Source organism: Leptopilina heterotoma, unplaced genomic scaffold (genome assembly GCF_015476425.1).
Source record: "Leptopilina heterotoma isolate Lh14 unplaced genomic scaffold, ASM1547642v1 Lhet_201, whole genome shotgun sequence".
In the NCBI taxonomy this organism is placed as follows: Eukaryota; Metazoa; Arthropoda; class Insecta; order Hymenoptera; family Figitidae; genus Leptopilina; species Leptopilina heterotoma.
The window spans coordinates 1848952-1876917 of record NW_025110916.1 but is presented as its reverse complement, the minus strand read 5'-3'; the positions used below and the strand labels follow the sequence as shown (position 1 = coordinate 1876917).

Genomic DNA, 27966 nt, shown 5'->3' with positions numbered 1-27966 from the left:
CTTTAAGCTGACACGTCTCGTGCAACGCTCGTTCTTGTGTCTGCAGAGGTGTAACTGCAGCTTAAAGCGACAGTCCTTGGGTATCGTAAAGGCCAACGCAGAATAGATCTGTAACCGGAACCGCAATCGTAAGCGTTACCGTAAGAATGAGTTAAAGAAGGATAGGTATATTGTTTATCCTTCTCTAACTCATTCTTACGGTAACGCTTACGATTGCGGTTACAGATCTATTCTGCGTTAGGCTGGAGTCCCATGACAGCGTTTTGCGTTGCGTTTTGTAACTATAGGCAATGAGTGCAAATAGAGCAAACATATATCTGTATCTGTCTCACACTCATGGCCTAGTTACAAAACGCTGTCATGGGACTCCAGCCTTAGGCTGCGGTTACACCTCTGCAAGCTGCCTGCCTGCGCAGGCAGGAGCAACGAGAGTAAGGGAGAAGTTTGAAGTCACTGACTCTCTTACTCTTGTACGTTACCATGAGAGATTTACGTCTTTTTCTCTCCCATTACAACGCAACGCAAAACGTTGTCATGGGACTCCACCCTTAGGCCTTTAGTCGATATCCGTTTTGCCAAATGGTGATTTCCCCTATATCCCTAAATAAAATATAACTGAAAGTAGGTACTGTAGCCAAAACAACAACAACATCCATGTTTTTGATGTCGATGTCTTACTACCACCACCAATCTGGATTGCGATGAGAAATGACAAACTGTGATAGCTAACTGAGGGACGGAAATCGTTGTTTTTTTTGCCGCGAGTGCACGAAAATTACATGAAATTCAAGGATGGACATACGGTTTTTAATCTCATAGCGAACTGAAGAAAAATCCCGCAAGTATTTTACCACTGCAACTAAACACATGTGTCGGCTTAACCGACTATTTTCGATTCCTCAAGTGCTACTGTCAACCACTGCCGTAATCGCTGCCAGAAAATTAAATACTTTGCATTGTCTGCCAAAGAAATCCTTCGTCGGTCTATGACATGTAGTAAAAAAGCTCTCCTCATCTCGACGCCTCGTCCACAGTTTCCATAATACGATGCACTTTTTTCCATACCAATTAACTAGACAGTGCGTGGGTGGGTAGACATCCAACAAGACCGAACCACTCCACTCAACTGCTAACTTTCCGACTTTTCGTCATTAGTCATCGGAATTCAATTTTTTACTTGAAATTCATTGCTCCTATTGCGAAAATTAATGTCCATCTGATTTGCTATCAAGACTGATTGCAAGATTGCAACTTTTTCCGATCGACAGCTTGGACTATATCAATTGCTACGATTTCTTCCTACGACCTCCTTCAGTCCAGTAAGTAACAATTTGTGTTCGCTCACAATCAATTTAATTACGAATAGTACGAAACATCTGAATGCCATCGACGAATTTCTTTCGATATCCTTCATTTTATTCTAGCCTATTTCATTTCTCACTAAAAATAACTCTGGAGTTCTCAAAGTTATATTCTTCGACCTGCTACTCTAACCTAAACATTCGTTTATTTTTACTGCTATATATACTGTCATGCTTTTACACTATTATTTTCAAACAAAAGCATTAACTTTCTTGCACCCTTTATCTTTTCGGCGCAGTTCAAATACTACACAGTTAAAACTACTCAAGAAACTATTCAATGCAGGGTGACCACAAGTTTCAGTTTATCAATTTCCCTGACAATTTACTGATATTAAAATTACTTTCCCTGACAAAATTCTTTTTACAGGCAAATATGAATGTTTACGGAAAATGGGTAAAATTTATGAATTTTAATCATTTCTAAAAATGAATCAATTAATAAATTATCAATTATTTTTTACAATTTTCAACTAAACTTCATCTCTAAATCAATTAATTTAAATAATTTCCCAAAAGTTCTTCTAGAATTCAATTATTTAAATACAAAAACTCAATTTTTTATAATAATTGTAATTACCTATATAAATATAATAGTTTTTCAATTTTCAAATAGTTCCAAACAATTAAAATTTGATAAAATCTTTCAAAATAATTGAATTTTTGAAAAATATAAATTGATCAAATGTTTGAAGAATTCTAATTATGAACAGGACCATGATTTCTCAAAAATTTTAATAAGTCCAAAAAGTAAATTTTTATTTACATTGTTCGAAGATAATTGAATCTTAAAAAATTATTATAAAACAATTCTAATAATTAGATTTTAAAAATAGATTTTAAAAATATTTTAATGTAATTTTTCGAAAATAATTGAATTTTTTTTTAAATTTTGTATAATTTAAAAAACTTACTAATTTTTTTTTTAATTCTAATTAAAAATTTTGAACTTGAATGTTTTCTCCAAAATGTTAAAAAGAATTACAAAATGTTATTATTTTTGTATGTATTTGAATTTTTGGAAATATGTAATTGAAAATACTGGAAATATTGAATTTTAAAAAATTAGAAGCTAATTTTCATTTTTAAATTTACCTTTAAAGATTTCTCATTAAAATTTTTGATATTTCAATTATTTTCAAGATTTGCAATTAAAATTCTTCAAAAATTGTAAATAAATACTTGAAATCAATTAAATTTTACAAAAGTTCAACTACTCAAAAGGGTTTTTATTCTATAAATATTTGAAAAATTTAATTATATTAAAAAATGATTCACAAACAATTTTTGAAAAATTTTTTTATAGTTATTTTTCGTTTGGAAGAAAAGTCGAAAAAGTCGCAATTTTTTAAAATTAGTCGAAAAAATCATCAATTTTCTTAATTTTCCTGACAAAAATTTTTTTCCTGACATTTCCCTGCCTTTACTGACTTTGCTGACATGTGGACACCCTGCAATGTTAAATTCTACACACGTTTATCAAATAAATATTTTTTTTTTTTATAAGTGATGTCCGAATATAAGTATTAATTGATAAGTGTTCGTGACGTCTTTTTTTCGTTTCTGAAGAGGACGGCTGTGACTGTCGAAACGTTAAAATAAGACATGTGTTTTTATTATTAACCTGACTTGGATTGATTGATATATTCCATAATATATTGTTTATATATTTGACCAAGTGATAAATTCTACATATATTATAAAAATTATTATTTTTAAACTTTTTACACTTGAACTGTTCACCGTTAAAATTATTTAGGGTAAACCAAACAGTAGTCGGCCACTTACGAAAATCTTTGTAATGAATACTGTTCTTCCATGTGTGATTGATTCTAATGATCCCACAAAACTAGTATACCAATCATGTTTACAAAAAAAAATTTCCTATTCGTTAAAAAAATTTACAAAAAAAAGTAAGAATCCGACAGTAGTCGGCCACCTAAAGCAATCTTTTTAATTAACACTGTTTTAAAAGTGCAATTCATATTTTTCTTCGAATTCTTTTATGTGATGTTGTTCCTTACAATCACACAAAACTATTTAACCAGTCATGTTTATGAAAAAAAATTTTTATTCGTTAAAAAAATTAATAAATAAACAAGTAAGAATCCGACAGTAATCGGCCACTTCGAATACGTAATGTAAATGTAGGGTGGGCGACTACAGTCTGGTTTACCCTAATTTGATTAAATTCTTCAAATTTAAATTAAACACTGTTAAATTCTATACACATATTTATTGAATACAAAAAGTTATTTGAGTTATAAATTTTCAAAATTTTCTTTTTTTGAATGTAGACCTATTTATTATGTCAGATAACTCGAGAAATATTGTTTCTTTTTAATTTTTGACAAGAAAAGAATAGTTTCATTTTCTTCTCTACTTTTGAATAATATTACAAAAAAATTGTTTTCATTTTCTATTAAAATAATAACAATTTTTTATAAATAAATAAATTTTTTTTAACTTTGGATATGATTAAAGAAATTTTTTTAAACATACGTAAAAATACTAAATGACATTGCAAAAATTTTAGAGTTGGCCTGATAAGTTTGATGGATTTAAATAAATAATTAAACTTCGTGTGCAGGTCGCTGGCACGTGGCATTGTGCACCGCTCACTGTAGGACAAAAAAGCACTTTATTAAATGACATTTTTTTACTTTATTACAGGGATCACAGTTCGTCCCCTTTTTCCCCTATTCCCTTTTTTTCCCCCTATTTTTTCCCCTTAAAAAAAATAAATCCCCTTAATTCAAATATTTTCTCCCCTATTCCCCTTTTTTCAGTAAATTTTTTTTTGAAAAGTAAAAATTATGATTTAATAATTTTTTAAAAGATTTTACAGGGTGTTCAGCGTTCAGGAAAGTCAGGGACATTTTTATAAATTTAATAAGAAAGTTAAAATTTTTTGTGAATTTAAAAATTTTGTAATCTAACAAGACTAAATTGGTTTTTATTTATTTATTTCCTTTAAATATTCAATGTTTTTGACAAATGTCAATAATAAAACAATGAATTAATTAATAATAAAAATAATATACATTCAAGTCGAATAGTTTTGTTTTGAGAGGAAAACATTAAGAGGATATTAGAAGAGGATTTTTCCTCTAAGTATGAGATTACTTTTTTCTTATATTTTATTAACTATATTATAGTCGAAGAAGAAATAAGGAAAGTAAAAAGTCAGGGAATCTTTTTCTCAATCCTTGTTGGACACCCTGATTTTATTTTTGTAAAATGTTTAAATAGCGCGCAAAATAAAACAAACCTTAGAAAACTCCATATTATATGTACCGTAAAAAGAAAAAATGGCTATTTGTTCTTAAATTATTTAAGAAAAAAGGAGCAAAAGAAGTCAGATTTAATTCAAAAAGCTGTAAATAGAAGGAAAAATAAAAGTTTAAAAAAATAAACCCTGTATGTTGTAACAAAATAATTTTTATCGTGTTTTTCAAAATCCCCTTTCTTCTTTTGAAAAATCCCCTTTTTTACCTATTTTCAAGTGGAAATGCCACTGTGATCCCTGTTATTACATTTCATATAACTAATAGTTTACCGGTAAAGTAAAAAGAAAGTAAAAACTGGCATTTAATAAAGTGCTCTAAATTTTCTTTATCATATCCAAAGTTGAAAAAACTTAATTCTTCTCTTGTTAAAAATTGAAAAGAAACAACATTTTTCGATTTATTTGACATTATATTAAAACTAGGTCTAGATTCAAAAAACGAACATTTTGAAAGTTCATAACTCACAAATTTGTCCCCTCAAAAGAAAAAAAAACGTATCTTTTTTTTCAATATAGAAATGAAAAATATAGGATTTGGCCGATTTTAAAAGGTGAACTAAAAAATTTCTCTTGCAAGTGCCCATATGGAATTTAAATGTTGATAATATAACAAAATTAATTTTATTTTTATTATAAACTACCTTATTATAAAATACTTTGCGTGTAGTTTATTTTTTATATATCAATAGATATTTAATAGTTAATAGACATTAGTCTATTATCAATTATAATTATAATTCTCTTATAAAATAAAAAATTTTATTAGAAGTATTTCCTTAACTCAACTCAAAAAATAGAAAATTGTTCAGTACTCCTTACATACATTTAAGGAGTCTACCCACTTTTATGGAGGCGCTAAAAAAAGGCTATTTTTGTAAATTTTTTTTAAGTTTAAATTATAAATATTGACATGTGAGGTTTTACACATAAATAAATGGGGCATTCCACGTCAAGTCGAAAATCATTTTGCTTTTGCATCTCAAATTTTTTTAAAACATTTTTAATCTTTTAGTAGGGGAGGATGGGGCAAGAACAGTTAGATAAGACCTTTTCGGATCTAGCGGCCAAACTTGACAGTATTTTTTTAATTATCGTTAAGTCGATACGAGACGAGAGAGGAGTCACGAGAACGAGAAATCGTGATTTCCATACATTTTTAACGTTTTTAACGCTCGAGACGAGACGATAATGCATAGGATTCTCGACGCTCGAGAAGAGACGATAAATCTAGAGCTGTGCAAAATAATTCGAACCGAACTGTTCGAATTTTTTCGCCTAGTTCGAATGTCGGTTTTTCGACATTCGAACTAGTCCAGTTCGAATGTCGAATATTCGACATTCGAGTTACTACAAAATTCGAACCGAACCGAGTTTTGTTCGGTTTTGGTACGCTAAAATATCGAATTCTAAAATTCGACATTTCAGTCGCCCAGTTCGAATGTCGAATATTCGACATAATATTCGAACTAGCCCAGTTCGGATGTCGAATATTCGACATTCGACATTTCGGCGCCCCAAAACCGAACTAAACTCGGTTCGGTTCGAATTTTGCACAGCTCTAGATAAATCGCCTTAAAATTATGAGACAAGACGAGATTGATAAAATTCTCGCCTCGTCTCGTATCGCGCCAACACTAATATGTATCTGCAAACGAAAAGTATTTTTGGAAAGCCTGGTTATTTGGCTATAATTTTGCTATACATTATTTTACTGTAGACTCAAATCCCTACGAGATACGAATGAGAAAATAAAAAAAAATTTTAACTATCCTTGCCCCAGCACTGGGGACTTCAGACGACCACCAATTTCTTGGTCAATAAGTTTCGTTTTCCGTATATAATTACGCCCCATTATGTACCTATATCAACCTAAAAAGAACAATTAAACACTTTTTTAAAATTTGCAATGTCATTAACAGGATTTTACCTGTTAATCTCTAACTATCCTTAGTTATAATCTCTAACTATCCTTGCCCTGTGAGTCCATATTTCAGTTTGTTCTAAATTTTATGGAACAACGTGAATTAATTTGAAAATAAATATTCGTGTTCAGCAGGAAATTCCACTCCGGAAAACACTTACGTAAATAAATATTCTGAAACTCTAATATAGAAAACAATATGATAAACATTACGTTAACATTTTATCAAAACAGACTTTTTTCAAAAATAAACTCCTAACTTCGCAAATGGTGACAGATTGCCTTCCAATTTTTACTATTATCCTTTGGTGTTAAGACGCATAACAGCAACTAACTATCCTTGTCCCATCCTCCCCTACTCTTTGAAATGAGCTACCTTGATTTTTTCAAATTTTTTCATAAAGCGGTTCAGGAGATACAGATTTTTGAAAACGGAAGACCTAACTTGCCACACTTGCCATTTGACCAAATCACAATTTTACACAGGAAGAAGATTAAGTTTGGAGAGACTCAGTCTGTAAACACATTTGCTGTGATTTTGTCAAATGGCAAGTTAGGCATTTGGCCACCACTGCGTATATAAAATTTAAAAATTTAAAAATAAATAGGGTGTTGTGTGGTGATGTGCAACACTGCCGATTTCTGATCTACAGTTCGATATTGAACAGAGCCAAGTATTGTCATTTGTTTGTGTCCTCAGTAACTCGTTTTTGATATATAAATCACGAGACAGCTCGCAGCCAGGTTTGCTGTACGTAAGTTGAGTTAAATTTCTCGAGCAGGAAATATTTTTCACACTTTACATTTCTAATCGTTTTGTAAAGGGTTTTAATTTATTTTATAGATAAGAATGTGTTTATTGTTGGTTTTTTAAGTGTTTTTAAATATCCGTTTATATTTTGTGTTTCCATTGCATTGTATTGCGTACAAAACATTTTTCGTAAAATATCATATTTGGGGTGATGTGCAACACTTTTTTTTTATACTTTACGTGCAATAACTGCGATTCACATTATGAATAAAAAATTCTGAGCTATAATTATATTATGAGCTTTAATTATATTCCTTATTCAGTCATGAATAAATAAAAAATTAAACAAAAAATTTTTTTTTATTTGGTGAAATCTCTATTTTTAGAGGTCAACTATACCTTAGTAAATTTTTTTTTGCAGATTTCGATTAATTTGCATTGAAAAAGCCTAAAATAAATAACTAAAGAGATTTTCATTGATATTTATGCATTACATACCTGAATTTTAATGGTGTTGCACATCACCCCAACTTTTTTGCAAAAAATTTGTAGGAAAAATTTAAAATTCTGAAAATCTAATAATGCAGAAATATTCTATTATAATGCCTCTAAGTCATTCAATTTTGAAATATTTCAAAATTTAATTATTTGAGACATGTTTTTCGTCCAACGAAAAAAAACGTTGCACATCACCCCACAACACCCTAGATCCCATCGTTTGCCCATAATAATCGGACAAGGCTTAAAAATTGTTATTTTAGTGCTAGTTTCTTACAAAAAATTTTGAAAAAAATTGATCGATACATACATTGTTGGAAATTAAATTTTATTTTAAAATTTTTAAAATCTTATCGTAAATTATTTAAAATTTTTTTTAAAATATTTTCATTAAAAACTACACTGAGAAAAATAAACATGACTGGGTACTGTCTAGACAGGAGTGGTTCCTGTCCAAAAATTTTTTGTAATTAGACAGTACTCTTTGCTTTCTAGACAGGAACCATTCCTGTCTATAAAGGAATCAGTAATGTCTGGACATTAATCGTTCATGTCCAAACAGCACTGACATGACAGCTGCCAAACTCAATTGTTTTTTTGGACAGGAACCATTCCTGTCTGGACAGCACCCAGTCATGTTTATTTTTCTCAGTGTACGTTTGAAAAAAAAAATTATCATTATCATTATGCAAAAGCAAAATGATTTTCGACTTGGCGTGGAATGCCCCAAATACACTCACAAAGTGCAAGAAAAAAACTGTTTTAATTTTTTTAAATATTATTTTTAATTTAAAAATAATTAATGAAAAATATTAATAAAAAAAGTGGGTGTGGGCCGTTGATGAAATTTTTGGCATGGATGGTCTGAAACAAAAAATCCATACGATATTAGATTCAGCATATTAATTAGCTACAGCGCATATCATACGATTTTTTTGGTAAAATTGACAAAATATCAACATGCTGAATCTAAAATACCTTTTGAATTTTATGTTTCATCAACGGCGCACTTTTTAAAATATTTTTCAATAATTACACACAAGCCTTCAAAAAAATAAAAATTTCCGTTGTCTGAGATCGAGAAGTCATTTCCCGCAGTATTTGGTGCGCTGAATCCGAATCTGGCAATGAGAACCTCCCATTACGTTAGGATTTTGAGAAAAGTGGGGGTAAATTTCCAAAAATCATGTTTTTCGCTGTTTTTGAAAATTTTTACCTGATAAATTCGACGTGCTAGAGACTTGTCATAGGAGTCAAATTAAAGCCTGAACCCTGTACTTTAAGAAGATAAAGCGATATTGCTGACAACAAACTAAATTAATCGTCAAAAATGATTTTTTTAACAGTTGGCAAGCATAAGAATTAACTCACACAGTCCTAAAATACAACTATTTTAAAAAGGATTGGATTCGCTTAGAATTTATTTCTCTGGGGTTTTCGGAGTCGTTGATTACAAATATGATGTCAAAATAAAAAAATATGTAGTTAGATTCATAATCAACGACTCCAAAAACCTCCGAGTAACAAGTTTCAAGTGAATTTGATCAATTTTGAAAAATAAGTCCGCCATATTGGATTAGACATTTTGAATTTTGAAAATCTGACAACATATTCGTAGTCAGCGAATTGTTTAAACAAATTATTGAAAAATTAATTTCTCTTAACTTTTTTTCAATATTACAAAAAATTGACATTTTCTCTATAATTTTGAATAAATGACTTTTTCTTGTAGAATCAATAGTTTGGCACAGTTATTTAGTACCCCAAGTACTACAAAATCACAGAGTTTAAAAAAATCGGCGATCCACCATTTGCTTTTCCTATGGAACTGCCCAGCTTAAACTCTATAGTGACAAGAAAGTTAGGACAAATGAAAATTTGACACTGTGAAAGTTTAGTGCTTTAGAAATTCGACGTTTTAAAAATTCAATCTTTTATAAATTCGATGTTTTGGATATTCACTCTTACGAAAATTAGGTTGCCTACAAATATGGTTAAGTGAAAATTATTTTAAATATAATTTCAACTATATATTAAGGGGACACCTAAGTGGAAAAATGACAAAAAATCGATTTTTTTTATTTGATTCTCTAAAAGTAGACTCAATTAGGAATAGAACAAGACTTTTTAAAACCTTTTCTGAAGAGTTGAAAAAATCTGATTACATGATTCTGAATACCATGAGTTTTTAGTATTTTTTCTTTTTTCGTGTCTCCTGTAAAAATTGTTTTTTTCCAATTTTTAAACTTTCGGTACACTTTTCTCCGAATCTACTAAACCGATTTGTAATTTTTTTTTTACTTTGTTCAGTAAGGTTCCAAGAATACGAATAAGAAGTTTAACATCATTTTGAGTTGTACAAACGGAGATATGAGTCAATGAATCAGAGAAAATGGGATTTTTATTTTGCTTTTGGTATAAATATCTATAAAAAAGTTTCTATTGAAGATAACGTCGTATAACTTCTTATTCATATAATTGATTATATTTGTAATCGAATGAAAAAAGGGCGAACGCAATTGGAATAATAGTTTTCGAGAAAAGTGTACCGAAAGTTGACTCTTTTTGCATTGTTTTTAGGTGACTTAGGTGTCCCCTTAATGGTTGTACACCAAAATATGTTTAAATTTAAATTCTGTCAGACTATATTTCGATTACATACACTGAAAAAAATGATATTGTCGATTTTGTCATACGAGTATAGTAAGGACGTATAGCTGAAACAGCAATACTGTATTTCTGTTCTTCAAATACAGTATTGGTGCTCTTCACATACATTTTACTGTATCTCACATACATATGGCTGTTCTACACTGCGTATAGCTGAAACAGCAATACTGTATGGTTGTCCCATATCCACCAATATAATATGTGAGTATTGCCCATATTTATGACAGTATCATAAATATATTTTTTTCAGTGATATATTTTTACGTTACATAAAAATTCGATAATATAGAAATACTGCGATATACAAATTCTGATAATTGACAAATCATTTAGGTTATATATGGGGTAAATAGAAACAAAGGGTAAATCGAAACAGTAGTTATTTCAGTTAAATCAAAAATTTAAAAAATAAATACGGCCTTAAGGCGCTAGCACAGCTCCTACTGCCTGCCTGCAGGTTGTCATGGTAACACATAAGAGTAAGAGAGTTAGAAAATTCAAATTAAATGTTTTTTCTCTCTTACTCTCATTGCGCTCACAGTAGAGGTGAGAGTGTACCTTTACATCTTGAAGCTTACACTGTAAAAATTTTTCCGAAATTTTTCGAAAAACTGTTCGCCAGTTTTATTTTGCAAAGGTTAGAAATTTTTCGAAACAATAATGTCGAAAAATTTCAAAATCTGTTTCGAATTTTTCCGAACAGAGTGGTAAGAAAAATTTCGAAACTCAGTTCGAATTTTCTAACAACGTTTTTAGATAAACTTTGAAACTCCTTTCGACTTTTTTCTAACCAAACGTTAAGAAAAATTTCTTCAACCTATTCGATTTTTTTCGAACAAAATATTTAAGCATTTGAATGACAGCGTGTAACTTGTAACAACTGCACAAAGTGAATGACGATTGTTACAATATCAAGAATCATCTATAACATTTCTAAATTGAAGACAAATCATTTTTTATAACAATTTTTATTAATTATTCATAATTTTTGAATAACGTGACAGTTCCATAGAGATGGCAGCACTAATATTGTTTCGAAATGAGAAAAACTTTAAAAAGTTTTTTTTTTATTAATTTTGAAGTCAAATTTAGGAAAAGCATGAGATTTTTCATAAAAAATTAGTGTTATTACATTTTTGACAAATATTTTACATTTCAAACGAATCTGTTGAATTTTGGAAAAAATAACCGTTCTCATCATGACTTGTAACAACTGCACAACAGGTACATTGTTTATAATAAATTGCCTTATTAAAATAGTATACATTAAATGTGGACAATCAAGGCAGTTTGTTAAAGCTTAATCCACATAGAATTGATATTAAAAAATTTACGTAGTAAAGTATAAAGGTTTACTTTTGGCCTCTAAAAACCAATGTGTCTATTTTTTACTTGTAAAGCTTGCATATAACTTTTAAACATATTGCAGCAAGTTCGTACATAAAAGCTTGATAAAAACTAAACATTTTTCCCTTTAGAACCCCATCTCTATAACTAACTGTTTCTGAGACAGCGTAACAACCACACCTAGTCTCCCCTAGTTGTCAAAAGAAGGAAAGTAAAAGTATTTTTTATCCCACATGCACAAAAATGGCGCTTTTAGATAGCTGACGACAGGGAGTAAAGTCACTCATTTGTTCGACCGTATGAAAATGGCGTCCATTTTCTCCCATGTGCAAAAGTAACAGCTGATCCCATGCGTTATTTTTGCTCAAGGGAGAAAACGGCCGCCATTTTCATATAAGTCGAACAAGTGAATGACTTTTATTCCCTGTCGTCTGCTATCTGAAATCGCCACTTTTGTGCATTAGGAATAAAAAATATCGTAAGTAAAATGGGAATAAAGGCAGCCAATTTGTTTACGATGATTTTTGTGACACTCGTTCCGGTCTCGGGGCGCCCTCGACCTCCACTCGTGTCACAAAAATCACCGTAAACAAATGGCTGCCTTTATACCCTTGTTGCTTAATATACTATTTTAATATTAATAAGCATAAAATGACTGACTTCAGGTGTGGACAGACAGACAGAATGAATGAAAGAATGACTACTAGACGATTTTCACTGGAATGACCCAAAAAACAATTTTTTTAAAAATTCTTCTAGAGTTAACAATTCTCCCACCGCTCTCCTATTTTAATGTGATGTATAATTTCAAGATCGTTCAAGTCGCATTCCAAATTAATTCAACATTTATTTATTTTGTCACTGGTGTGGTCATCCACATTTTATTGTTTTTCAAATATTTGACGACTCTATATTTGTTGTTCATATATTACTATTTTGAAACCAGAAACTTTAATAATTATTATTATTTATTCATTAAATTTGTGGTCAACCTTCTCAAAACTCTTCCAGTTTTAACTTTTTGACATTATCTACACAGAAAAACGATTTACTTAAGTGCAGTCGCACACTCATGCAGTACACCTATAGATTGAAAGTTAGCTTATTTGCATTTTAAGTAAAACGTTTTAGTGTGTATCTATACACAAAGGCCCAAATTTTTCTCTCATTTCTATCACACTTTCTTCCTAAGATTTGTCTGAGTTCCCATAAGAGTCTATGTTAAATTACAAATTTATTTTATCAAACAAAATTTAGGTAGTACAAATTCTGAAAAAAATCTTATGTTTCTAAAATAAGCTAAAGAAGCAAACTGAAAGTTTTATAATTTTCTGTCATTTCCTTATATTCCCGGTGAGATAATCCTTAATATTTCATTTTAATATAATTTATTTAAAATTACTTTTATTTTCATTTAGTTTCTAAAGTTAAAGTAATTAAAATTAAATAAAAATTACAACACTAGAGCTGTGCAAAATAATTCGAACCGAACTGTTCGAATTTTTTCGCCTAGTTCGAATGTCGAAAATTCGACATTCGAACTAGGCCAGTTCGGATGTCGAATATTCGACATTCGAGTTACTACAAAATTCGAACCGAACCGAGTTGTGTTCGGTTTTAGTATTCTAAAATGTCAAATTCTAAAATTCGACATTTCAGTCGCCCAGTTCGAATGTCGAAAAACCGACATTCGAGTTAGCCTAGTTCGAATGTCGAATATTCGACATTCCAACTAGCCCAGTTCGGATGTCGAATATTCGACATTCGACATATACACGGAGAGAAAAAAAAGTAAGCGGCTCTACCTGTCGGTAGAGCGGTTGCGTTAAATGCGAAACAGCCGTTCAACTTGAGGTTAAGCACGCTGCTTACTCCACTGATCTCTATATACCTCTGGATTGGAAATGCTGTGAGCAGAACTTTTACCACGGCGGCCATCTTTCATTGTAGTAAAAGTACAAAATTATGGCGCGAAAGCCTTGTTTCATATTACAAAGTAAATTTCTTTTTTATTGTAAGTAGATGTATGAATAAACAACTCATGTATAGAATATAAAATGTTAAAATTGATAATTATTATTATCATTATTATTATTATTACTTAAAATACAAGGCTTTCGCACCATAATTTTGTACTTTTACTACAATGAAAGATGGCCGCGGTGGTAAAAGTTCTGCTCATAGCATTTCCAATCCAGAGGTATATAGAGATCAGTGGCTTACTCTTGAGGGGAGAACGGTTCTCCTTTTTGGGGAAAGCGGGTACACTTTTTGGAAAGTAAGCGGCTCCATTTGTGTGGAGAAGAGAACCGATACTCCTCAAAAAGTATAACCGTTCGACGTTTGCGGCGCTACTGCTGTGCTTTATAAAGGGAAAACAGCGCTCTCTTGCCAAATCAAACGGCTCTCTTTTTTTTCTCTCCGTGTAACGGAAAAAACTTAGTCTCAAAATGAGTAGCGTACGATACTCAAAATAAGTTGCAACAAAAATGAGACTCCTTGTCTCATTTTGAGCTTACATAAAAATTACTCATAATGAGACAAATCATATTCATTATGAGGATTATGAGTATAAAAGATACGTGGAAATTTTCATCAAATAATGAATAACCCAATAAAAATATAAAATATATTAATTAACTGTGCGTAAATGACGTAAAAAATATTATGTAATATTCATTTCACATATATTTTGCCTACAATTTTTCAATAAAGGCAAGCAAATTTTTAGGTTATAAATGTTTGTTGACATACCAGCAGGCCTGCATACCAGTAGTGCCAATCTGATTTCACACAACTTACTTCAATTAAATGGCGCTAAGTTTGAAAATTTATTCATCCTGTTATGTGTAATTTACTTTAATTAAGTTAATTTTTAATTAATAAATTGATTTTTAAATAAAAAGACATTAAAATATTTTCAAATTAATGAAAATCAATATTTTTCACAGTAAATATATATGAAATATCACAAAATGACAAAATTGCAAATGTTATTAACCCAACATTTTGAAAATGTTTATCGACAGGTAATACTCATTTTGAGCAACTTGAAGTTAGTAATTTGTTCAAATTGAGTAGTACTCAAAATGAGATGCAACAAAAATGAGACCAAGTTTTTTCTGTGTATTTCGGCGCCCCAAAACCGAACAAAACTCGGTTCGGTTCGAATTTTGCACAGCTCTATACAACACCAATGATTTTAAGAAGAGCAACTGTAGCTCCACCACTTAAGTATATGTTGTTGATTGTCTCTCATGTCACAAAAATATCACAGAAATAAAAAACAAAATATCACTTGTATTTTTTTTATTTGTTAAGGCACCTAAGGGAGAGTAAGTTTATAAGATTAAAAAAACATACGAACATTTGATTTTGTATGTTGCTCCAGAATAGATTATCTACTATTTAGGAACCCAAATATATGAACATAAGAATGAATTTCATTAATGTTATGTATATAATTTTTGTTAAATCTCAAGAAATTTATCTTACCTTTTACTATTATTTTCAGGAATTTCAACTTTATTCCAGAAATATTGTTTTTGATGACAACCTTTAAAAATTTTACGCACACAAAATCTGCTTCCAAGATATTTGTCTTCCACGATCGTTTATCAAGAATATAACATATTTATTTAATTGAAGATTTTCTGGACGTTTCTGGCGGAAGTTTAAAATGCTCTGGTTTATTAGTACCCTATAAAATTAAAAGAAAATTCTAAACGAGAAAGCTGGTTTGCTTTCATAAAAAATAAACCGAAATATGAGAGGTTGTTGTTGTGGAGAATGGGTTGCAGTGGGGTGTCAGTATGCGTGAGAAGTCAGAATGTCAAACTCACGCAAGTCACGTGAGGGGCACAACAGAAATGTGCTCACGTGATCCTCCTGTTCTGCACCCAGCCCTTACTAAGGCTAATTGTAAAACTTCTAATCTTCAATCAACTCATCACAACGATTCAAGCTCTGATAGTAACGTTCTACCAACTCCTGGTGGCCGACTTAAGTTTTTCAAAGATGGAAAGTTTATTCTTGAGTTGTCCCACCGCAGAGATGGTGAACGTACCACTTGGTTTCCTGTACCGAAAAAGACATTCTGGCCTCCTGCAAGCACAACTCCAAACAGACAGGAGAGTTCTACGTCACTTAGTGGTAAGGCTTGTTATTCTTAACAACTTCTTACAATAAGTTGTAAAAGAAAAGAATATTCTCTATAGTCATAATTTTATCAAAGTTCAAAACCTCACTAAAGTTAGAATAGAACTAAATTTCACAGGTTTGATCATTAAGTGGTTTATTACTTTTAATTTAACATCTTAATGTTATTTAATTCAGTTTCAGACGACAACTCATCAGTTCAGTCCAGCCCATGGCAAAGAGACCATTGTTGGAAACAAAGTAATCCAAGACGCAGTGTGTCTACTGAATTCAACTTTTACTTTCGCAGACACCCTAGAAAACGCCTTTGCATGCATCCACGTTTGATAGCCAAAAAACGAAGGCAACCATTTGAAAGTGGAACATTACATCTGGGTCTCGAAACAGTTTTTGGCTTCTCAAAACGAACATCACCTAAAACTAACGGTGTTGCGACTGGTAGGACTCTAAACTTAATTATCGAGAAGCTTTTGCGACTTTTAGATCCAAACGTTATTTCACCTCGAAAGCGAATTCTACGCGAACTAGAAAGAGTGACTCTCGAAGATCAAGCATCAAAGCGTCGTGCAACGCCGCAACCACCAAATAAGACAACTAATATATCAACACCGTCAGTTCAATCTCCGAAACAATTATCATCATACAGCATAACAAGTATTTTAGGTGAAGACAAACCAAGCACAGAACCGGGTTTTTTAAGAACTTTACTTAAACCGGAGGACCAACAATCAATTATATCCAAGTATTCGTCTAATCAACCTCACCCGTCGGCTAGAGTTGACCCATTCATCGCTTCCGGTAACTCTATGCATCATCCTCTCTACGGATTACCCTTGCTGCCTCCTGGAACTTACAGGGCTCCATTGTGGGTGCACTATTCACCTCCCGTCCAATATCCACCTCCGATGTCACTCTACGCACCGCCACCCCATCCATCGTCACCACCAGCGTTGGTTCACCATTATAAAGACTACAGGGAACAAACTCTCACACCTCCTTCAGGTATATGCTTTATTATTCTATTATATTTAGCATGTAACTCCATCATTCATTCATTATATTTTTTAGAAATTTAATTAATATGTAGAAATCATTTTAGAATATGTTAACTTTTTAAAAACGAAATTTTATAAATTTTACGACAAATTTTATAAATAATTTTTAGTGTTGTTAGAGAAAAGTAATAGCAATAGCACATAAAAGTTAACAAGGAATTATCAATTGCTTAAAGAATCTTTTTTTCTTAAGCTAAATATTTTTCAAACATTTTCATACACGCAGAAAAAAATCTAGCGTTTATAGTGTAAAGAAGCATTCTTTTAACGCATGGGATTGTCTCATAGTATATTATTATAAGTTTAATGGTCTAAGAGCGTGGCTTCTTAGGCATATACACTACCGGGTGGATTCCACGTCAGTTCAACACACTAAGTTTCATGACTTGTTGGGATTTGGCTGTACTTTTGTAAATTTATTACTTTTATAATGATAAACAACTCCACCAAATATTTAAAAAAAATTTTTAAAATTACCAAAAATATGGCATTTTCAAAATTTTTGTCTTTTTTTAAAGTGCTATAACTTTGGTTATAATTAACCGATTTTGGATTTTCAAAAAAGGATTTCTTTGGTTTTAAGTATATTTTAAGTTAAAATTAATATAAAAAAAAAGAATTTTTTTCTTTGAAAAATTAAAAATCCTTTTTTGAAAAAACATCTTCTTCGATTTTGTTCAAAATTTTACTAAATGTTAGGGCAAATGTGCTTTCATGTCCTGTAAGTTTCATCTTGGGATCTCAAAGGGATTTGGAGTAAAAAAATAATTTATTATTTTACATAGAAAATGATGATTTATAATTAATTTTTCAAAAAGTTCCATGGTCCCATTCTGATTTTTACATCGCTCATAGAAAAAAAGGTAAGCTTTCGATTGGGATAGGTTAGAAAAAAATAAAAAATACATTTTTGAGATAAGTATATTGAAATTAAGAATTTGACCTTGAATTTCAAGGTAAAATTGAAAGAAATCAACTTTTTTTCATCACCAGCTTATAGCTCGTGAAAACCCCTTTAATAATCACTATTCGTACTTTAAATTTTATTAATTTTACTTATCAATATATTAAATCGAAAAAAAGATACTTTCAAAAAAATCAAAATTTTGAAACTCCATAACTCAAAAAATATTTTATCAAATTAAAAAAAATGTATATTTATACTTCTATTAATAATAGTAATATTTTAGCAAAGTTTAGAGAAAATTCATTTTTTGACCTGATGGACAGTTGAGGAATTTTCCCCCATGTTCGTAATGCTTGCGCTTCATTATAGCATTATCACCGTACACGTGGTTACGTTTTATTTTTTTACTCCGAATCCCTTTGAGATCCTAAGATGAAACTTACGGGACATGTAAAGCACATTTGCCCTAACATTTAGTAAAATTTTGAACAAAATCGAAGATGATGTTTTTTCAAAAACGGATTTTTAATTTTTCAAAAAAAAAATTTTTTTTGAATTTTTTTTTATATTAATTTTAACTTAAAATATACTCAAAACCAAAGAAATCCTTTCTTGAAAATACAAAATCGGTTAATTAGAACTAAAGTTATAGCACTTTAAAAAAAGACAAAAATTTTGAAAATGCCATATTTTTGGTAATTTTCAAAATTTTGAAAAAATATTTGGTGGAGTTGTTTATCACTATAAAAGTAATAAATTTACGAAAGTACAGCCAAATCCCAACTAGTCATAAAAATTAGTGTGTTGAACTGACGTGGAATCCACATGCCATCACTTTTTCAATCATATCTCGGAAATAAAGGAAGATATAAGAAAAACTTAAATACGCTTAGAAAGCTGATTAAATTTTGCGTAAAATAAGTCGTCTTTGAAGTAATTTCGTTAACTATTTTTTGAGTTGTAGAGTGAGAAAGAAATAAAAAAAATTATCAAATTTTTTCATTTTTGTCTTTTGATTTCAACTTTTTCAAAAATTTAGATAAAATTTTTTAAAAAACACTGAAATCTTCGTTAGAATTTCAGCTTTAAAATAAGCATTTGAAAATTAAAAAAAGTTAATCCGTCTTCGATTTATCATTAAAAATGTGAAGCCGTGTTGTGACCGATTAATGCATTGAAATTCAACTGTGACAACTCGATTCTGCCTTCGCGCAGCTGCGAATGGGAGAGAAAGCAGGGACGGATTCATGCAGGGGAACGATGAACTTTCGAGTTTCTTTATATTCTTTATGAAACGTATAAATAAATTTTATAAATAAATTTATTTATTTATTATTTATTATTATTTATATTATTTATTATTATTTATTATTATTATTATTATTATTATTATTTATTATTATTTTTTATTTATTATTTATTATTTTATTTATTTTTTTCTTTGAAAAATTAAAAATCCGTTTTTGAAAAAACTTCATCTTCGATTTTGTTCAAAATTTTACTAAATGTTAGGGCAAATGTGCTTTACATGTCCCGTAAGTTTCATAAATCAGTTCCTGTTTTCTCTCCCATTGGCAGCCGTACGAAGCCAGAATCGAGTCGTCACAGTTGAATTTCAATACACCGATCGGTTGCAACACGACTTCTTATTTTTAATAATAAATCGAAGACGGATTAATCTTTTTCAATTTTCGAAGGCTTATTTTAAAGCTGAAATTCTAACGAAGATTTCTGAGTTTTTTAAAAAAATTTTATCTAAATTTTTCTAGATTTTTGAAAAAGTTGAAATCAAGAGACCAAATTGAGAAAATTTGATAATTTTTTATTTTTCTTTCTCACTCTACAACTCAAAAAATAGTTAACGAAATGACTTTAAAGACGGCTTATTTTACGCAAAATAATAAACTCTCTTAACGTATTTAAGTTTTTTTGTATCCCCTTTTATTTCCGAGATGTGATTGAAAAAGTGATGACATGTTTTTTCATAGAGTCGCTTGTAATCATCCAAATACTTGTGGACGGTAGTGTAGTATGAAATATTTAATAGTGCAATTGCAAGACCATCACGGTATTCCACTAAGATGTTCTGGCAATTAACCTTTTACGCCACGCCCACCGACTTCTAAAAGTTTAGTTTTAACCACGAAGTAGTACAGGAGGGAGAGAAGAAACGGGGATTTATTACTGATTTTCAGTACTAAGCCCAAGCCAGAGGCGTTACCTCCCGATGTTGGACACGTAATAGGCCAGTATTAGGCGGTGTTTACATGCTTGCGTTCGAACGCTGCGTTTTGCGTTGAATAATGAGATAGCCATATTTAATTTTGGTTTGGACAAAATTTATTTTTGACACCGGAATCTGAAGGAGCACATCCAAAACCTAAAGAAAATGTACCTCTGATATAAATTGTCAACCGTTTTATTTATAATTACGTAGCTTGAAAATGACCAAAGAATTTTCACGAGTTGGGCGTTAATGGGTTAAGAGCGGAAGGTGTAATTTAGTTTTAAGGGGTTACATGGGTCAAAACGTCCAAAAAATGTATTTTTGTTTAATTATTTTTTTTCCATAAAATGAATTAATTTTTTTATTTGAGCACTTTTAAATCTTAAAGTACACTATTAAATGAGTTACTTGTAAAATTTTCGTTAAAAAATATTTCAAATCAGGCTCGTACCAACAGGTTCTTTGAGAACCCTCCCAAAAAGCGGTAGTCACGATATCTTCTGACCGGTTCATCGAAAATCAAAAACCCGAATATTTTCTGTTAGTGGATGAATATAGCTCCTGATTGAACGAAGGGATATTTTTTTTGTTCATTAGAACCGATTTTACATGGTTTTAATGGTTCTGAAAACTGTAACTTTTGACAAAAATCCAAATTTCAATTTCTTTAAAAACCCTTCGTTCAATCACGAGATATATTCACCCACTAAACGAAAATTTTTTGTAATTCGATTTTAGATGAAGCAGTCAAAAGATATCTTGACCACCGCAAAAGCAATTTTTTTGGAAAGGGTCCCGAAAAACTGTTGCTACAAGCCTGATTTTTAATGTTTTTTATCAAAAATTTCATATCTTACTTATCTAACAGTGTACTTTCAGATACCAAAGTGTTCAAATAAAAAATTCATTTATTTGATGAAAAAGAATTATTAAAAAGACATACATTTTCTAGGCGTTTTGACTCATGTAACCCCTTAAATTTTCCCAAGGAGATCGCACTCAACAGCAGGGGCGGATCCAGACAAGGTTCTTGGGGGGGGGCCATCTGCTAGACGCTAGCTTGATGACCTATTATGAATGAAATTTTCATTTAAAAAATTCCAGGAAGTTTGAATTTTTGGGGGGGGGGGCATGCCACTGTGGCCCCTCCTGGATCCGCGCCTGCTCAACAGTCCGACACCAAAAAATGTGAGATAGGCATAGTCTAATTCTGTTGGCATATTTTTCATCCCGACAAGTCTCCTTATACTACTTCGCGGTTTTAACATGATTTGTTTATCCCTTCTATGCCTCTAATACCGTAGTGGTCTTGCAATTGTACTATGAAACTTTTTATGCGAACGAGGTAGAAAGTTGACCTATATTCCTAAGAGAAAATTATAAAAAAAAGTATGGAGTCTTAACATTCTATAAAAGCAAGATTTTTTTCTCCGTGTATAAGTGACAAACTGAAAAAGAATTGCAGTCTTATACTACACTGAGAGACCTTTGGGTCAGCAGCAGACTTTCGATAGGCTGCTACTGACCATTTTGGAGGAACGCTACAGGACTATACTTTTGGGTTGCTGCGGTACAATTTTGGGCGCGTGACACTCCAAAAGTTGTTCAGCTGCAAACCAAAGGCGGCATTCCCACTACTTCGGTGAGCTGCTCACCAACATTTGGGACTGTCACGCGCCCAAGATTTTACCGCAGCGCACCAAAACCATAGTGGAGCTGCTGTCACATACGTTGTTCCGCTACAGTCCCGAAGGTCTTTCAGTGTATGTACGGATTTAAGGGGTTATGCCACTCTAGAAACCGAAAAAATAGGCATTTTTTGTGAATTTTTTGCAGAGAATTTATAAAGTCAATTAAAATTGGAATATGAGGAGTTTATTGTACATCTTTTGAAGTTTAAAAATATAAATTTTCATAATAATTTAATGAAAAATGGCGACGCTGTTGGGGTTTTCCGTCGACATCTCTGTGGCGCATATGGTCCGTGGCCGCACCAACTGTTCCCGTAAATTTTGAAATATCTTGAGTATATAATTTTTTATTTATTGTACATTACAATAGCTAAAGCAACACGTAGGATTTTTTCGATATATTGATCCATGGTCAAATGGCGCACTTCTAAAGTTAACCTTTCTAAATTCTACCAAAAAATCGTCAGTAAATTGTTAATAACAAATGAACAACACAAAATAAAAAAAAAATCCTACGTGATGCCTTAAAAAATATATTTTCAAAGATGTTTGTGAAGTTTGAACTTAATCGGTTGAAAATTGTACGAGTTGTTAGTGCGGCCAACTCGAAAAATGTAGTTTTCAGATAATCGCGTTTAAAGTTAATATGCTCTTCACATGCTTGACTATGCCTAACTGACTGAAACAGACGCTTGCATACTGTTTGTGAAGCCAAATTGTGTAGAATAGACTATAGTTTAGACAGAAAAGTAGCCTTATACCTGCTCTAGATCCTTCAAAGATCACCTCCCGTAGCGCGCTAACAAAAGGACCTCGCCGCTACGAAAATACGAAACTACGAAAATAAATTACTTAGAGATTTTACCTAGCCGTAATACTACGATATGTTATTTCTGATACCCTAAGGGACTATTTAATGCAAAAAAATAAAAATCGATTTTTTTAAAATCCTAGAGTGGCATAACCCCTTAACATATATTGGACAGCTTATAGAATGAAATGCGTATTTATAGTGTAATTTATCTCACAATAATTGAGGGCCTGGATGCAATATGTGCCACTTTTGCGCGGTTGCAAGGGATAATACCAGTCAGGTAGCAGTGAGCCTCTCTAGGTTGTTCACTGCTACCTGACTAGTATTATCCCTTGCAACCGCGCTAAAGTGTTCCACTAATCAAACAGTTTTTTTTGTCTGACATGGGTTAAGGGATAAAATCACCAAGAAAGACGGTACTTTTACAATATATTTTCTGTGCAAAGAAGAGAAAGTCAAAAGTCGATCTGCAAAACTCAATAATAATAGGGGTCATTCGCCCGACTGCTTATTCGCCCGATTGACATTTGGCAGAAAAAAAGTGCCCGATTCCAATTGAATCATTTAAGCTCTGAACATCTACGTAATTGATCTTGAGGACGAGGCAGCGAAATACAATTGAATGATTGAACAAGCTTATCTGAAGTGATGTTCAATCAAAATTGTATGAGCTGCCTCGTCCGAAAAGATCAACCCTACCAGACCCTAAAATTTACAATTTTAAATCCCAAAATCGCCAAAAAACCTTTATATTTAAAATATGTGTGTCAGAACGTACAGTAACTAACGATACTACGTAATTGATTTTGAGGGCGAGGCAGCTCATAGAATTTGGATTGAACACCACTTCAGGTAAGCTTGTTCAATAATTCAATTTTTGATATATTCATCAATAGTGAACAACGGGATGATCATAAAAAATGTGAGTCAAATATCGTAGGTCAAAATCGCTGTAAAGGGTTCCCACCCATTCGCCCGACTCCTATCGCCCGTATATTTCTTAGCCCGTCTGGACATTAACCCGATTTTTTTTGCCCGACTCGTAATGCCCGATTCCAAGCGCCCGACAATATATTTTTCCCGATTGTTAATTTCATGGTAACAGCGATCGTCTTTTCATAAGTGCATATCTTCACATATAAACAAACAAACTTCAGTCATTCGGTTCAAAATTCGTATTCCAATCATCATCAAAATTTGTCGTTTTTTTCCCCAAAATTTTTTGTGAAAATGGATTTAGATGTTTCCGGACCTCGAATTGTCAACAACCATTTAATCTATAAAGGTTTCGTATATGTAAGATCGAAGAAAGGACCAAATAGAAAATTGAATTGGGCGTGTAGAAAGTTACGTCGCGGCGAATGTAAAGCTCGAGTTGTAACAATTCCAGGCGAAGATGGATTGACTGTTTTAAAAGAATCTGAACATAGTCACCCTGCCGATCCAGAGGAGGCTAAAAAAAGTTGGATTGCCGTACTAGAGCGTATGAGACGCGTCGCTGAGGATTATGAATACTACAAAACCGAAGACAAAATTTTAAAATACCTGGAAAATATGTCTTACAATATAAGAATTTCTTAAAATAAAATTCGTATCCTTAAAAATAAAGTCGGGCTTTCAAAATCGGGCAAAAGGAATCGGGCACTTTTTTTCTGCCAAATGTCAATCGGGCGAATAAGCTGTTGGGCGGGTGCAGTCGGGTGAATGACCCCCAATCGATTCACGCTCTTTTTTATACTTTGGAATTAAAAAAAGGTTTTCATTGGTATTAATTTATAAGTGAATTTTTATACTATTGTATGTAAATGAAAATAAAGAAAGAGTTGAAAATTATGTTTTTTCGATGATTGGTCGATTGTGGAATTTCGCAAATACTGTCGAAGTGGGTGTCTATCCTGCGGCTTTGCGATTAGTTTCGGTATTTACCCCTTTTCGTAGGGCTGCTGAGAATGCGGCGTGCCTAGTGCTGTGGGGCGTAAGGACTAATTTGACATTGAAATAGGTGGCAGCACTTATTTGCAAAAATACTAACTTGTCAAAATTCACTTCTTTTTAACGACGTCGCGTCGCTATGTGTAGGAGTGTAATAATATTGCAATATGACTAAAACTTTTGACATATGTACACTACCCAAACCCGCACAGCATTGAAACTTTTCTAAAGGTTGAAATTACCTTGATTGCAATGTTCGGAATCTTCAGTTACAAGGCTCTTTAAAGTTGAAGTAATTCCTTAAATTTCGACTGTTTTTCAATGTTTGACGCGAAAGTTGACTAAACATTGCATGAAAGTTTTAAATTTCTTCAACTCTCATGCAATGTTCAGTCAACTTTTATACGTCAAATATTGAATAACATCGGGCATTTAAAGAAAAACTTCAAGTTTCATGAGCTTTGCACTAAAGATTCCGAAGGTTGCAGTCAAGCTAATTTCAACTTTCAGGAAATTTTCGGTGCTGTGTGGGAATGTTCAACGGTTTCGAAGATAATTAGGTGTGCAGACTTGTGTAAGTAGAATTGTAAAACCGAAACAGTATTTCCTGACAGTGAGGAGGTTATTGTTATATCTTACTATCTCTCTATAACTCATGAAATTCTGGTTTCAGATTTACACTTCTACTCACATGTGATTGCAATTTTTTGTAAAAAAAATGTAACATAAAATTAGTCTTATAATTTGAGTTCTCTTAAAATAATTCATCGAAAGTAACTTTTTTATGTGCTCTGTATATTACCTCTTAACTTCTTGAGCGAAATGGCGTCAGAATTGGCTTCGCGAGAGGAAGTGACAAAAGCGTCAAAAATGGCATCAAAACTTGAATACGATTTGCTAAGTCTGTAAATTTTTTCAATAATTTAAACAATTTTTCAATTTTTAAAAGTTTGTCAACTTTAAAAATTTAAAGAACTGTTTAAATCTTTGAAAAAATTATTTTTCTTTGTCATATGCGTGTTCTATAATCTTAAAAAACAAGAATACTATGTTTTGATATTATAAATCTCCTTACAGGTTTATTAAATCGTATTCAAGTTTTGACACCATTTCTATCACCTCTATGCGCAACGCCAATTCGCCAATTTCGAAATATTATAAAAAATAATAATTAATATTTTTAATTTATGTTTGTTTTAGATATGCCTCTGAATCTATCGAAGCATGCGGGTTGAATCTCAGGATTCCAAAAGTCGGTGCCTTATTTTTGGACAAAACTACATAATTACTCACCATGCAACGACCATGCGATATATTAGTATTTTTTTATTCATAATAAATAAATATGTAGAAGCTAGGGATTTACAATTGGATTTTTGTAAATACAGATTAAAATAACGTCACCATCAGTATATAGAACTTATTACTTTTATAGAATAAATACATGAATCTAGTAGTATTATACACAGAGAAATGAAGTAAACAAAAATGCAATAACGAAGTATGTTGTCTAAAAGAACGTTTTAATTTTAGTGTTACATATAAGCCCTCCAATTTTTCATTTTTCCAATTTAGGTATAACAAAATTTCTATTGGAAAAATTTATGGATTTTTTTTTAACGACGAACGTAAGAAATGACGACACCTTTGAAAGCAATTTTTTATTTTACTTGTCGTTTAAGAGTTAGAAAATATTTAATTCTATTTTTAATTATTTAGGATATTTTTTATACATTAACTCAGTCGACGCAAGTAAATTTTTTTATATGTACGCAAGCAATCTTAAAATTTTTAAATTTTCAGATTTTTACTGCAGTGAATGCATTAGATATTTTATTCAAAACGAAGTCAGTATTAATTCAATTGTAAAAAGTATATAATAGACTTTTGTGTAACAGTCGTCATATTGAACTTAAACATTTGATTCATGAAAATTAATGAATTATTGCCAAACTTTTTTATATATGTATGAAAATATATTTTTCTTACATCTACTGTTCTAAAAAAATCCACAAAATTCTTGTACAAATTTTTTTCATTTATTTTTTAAATTTTGGCTAAGATGTGACATTTTTTTTGTTTTGTTTTATGAAAAAAAAATTAATAGGTACTGTTGAATGGATGTATCTCTTTATCCATACGCGTTATCTTGTTATTTCTATCTATTAATATTCTTATTATTATTATTATTATTATTATTATTATTATTATTATTATTATTATTATTATTATTATTATTATTATTATTATTATTGTTACACAATTACGATTATTCATTTTTTTTGAAAAATCGTTTAAAAAGGCTTAGGATTATGTACAGAAAGGATATTAGCTAAAATTTTATTGCCTATTATAAAATTGTAAAACAAACTAATTTTTAATTCATCAAGCAATAACTTTAACGCTTGATATAATTATTTATACATTGATAAAAGAAATTAAAGAAAACCTACAATTGAAAAAGAGAAGTGTGTATGTCTTTATGAATGAAAGAGAGAAAGGGAGAGAATAAGAATGAGAGACTTTGTTTAAAAGAAACCATAAAATAGAAAACTGTTTATGAAAATATATTGTACACAAATCTATCAAAGTTATTATTATTTTCATTATTATAATTATTTTTATTCCATAATCATGTACATATACTAAAATATGAATTCGTATTGCTTACTCACATCAAAATCTCTCACCTGAACTTGTCATATTATTTAATATAAGTTAAATAAATTGTATTCTGTTAGTGAAAAGGAAAAAACAAAATTTAAGCAATATACATACTCTTTACTTTATAAAAGGTTAAAAATAACATTCACTTTTGAATATAATTTATAAAGTTTTCCGAACTGTATGAATGTGGGGGAGCAGTTGTATAGAAAAGACTAATTTCTTAAATATAATTATTTCATATACTATTGAAGGCATTTTATTTTGCTGAACAATTTTTCTAATTCATGAATTTCGATGTAACATTTCTGTAACTGATTTTTGGTAATATTTGAATTCTGAGTGTGTGATGTAGAATTTACGTTTTGAATACACCCAGATAACAAAATGCTTGCAGTACTGCAGGAATTTTGCACTCATATGTGCGCAGTAAATATCACGTATGCTCTCATAACACCACACAGATGTGTCCGCATGTGTGGCACAAAAAAGCAATCATTTCGTGCGTTACCATAAAACGCTAAGCATATGAATAACTTTAGTGTGCGCATTTGTGCTAATCACGTGCGTGAATGTTATTTGCTCGCAGAGTGCACGCACGAATGCCATTCTCGCGAGACGGACATCGTGCGACGCACGTTTGTTTTCTGGGCACCCTGATGCTTTAATGCCTTCCTTCCG

At 31.2% G+C, this 27966-nt stretch overlaps 1 protein-coding gene across 1 annotated transcript; it reads left to right on the top strand.

Moving 5' to 3' along the window:
* The first annotated feature begins 622 nt into the window (after positions 1–622).
* LOC122501104 (protein hairless) lies at positions 623–27533 on the top strand. Its single transcript, XM_043610376.1, has 4 exons — positions 623–1319; positions 15352–15989; positions 16173–16997; positions 25822–27533. The coding sequence occupies exons 2-4, from the start codon at positions 15650–15652 to the stop codon at positions 25854–25856; spliced, it is 1200 nt and encodes a 399-aa protein (XP_043466311.1). The 5' UTR covers positions 623–1319; positions 15352–15649; the 3' UTR covers positions 25857–27533.
* Positions 27534–27966: the final 433 nt, after the last annotated feature.

Excerpts from the sequence above, each read along its gene's own strand:
- LOC122501104 (XM_043610376.1), top strand. The coding sequence starts at position 15,650 with ATGCGTGAGAAGTCAGAATGTCAAACTCACGCAAGTCACGTGAGGGGC. Across the intron at positions 15,990-16,172 it reads GAGTTCTACGTCACTTAGTG|TTTCAGACGACAACTCATCA; the intron begins GTAAGGCTTGTT and ends TATTTAATTCAG. Across the intron at positions 16,998-25,821 it reads AACTCTCACACCTCCTTCAG|ATATGCCTCTGAATCTATCG; the intron begins GTATATGCTTTA and ends TGTTTGTTTTAG.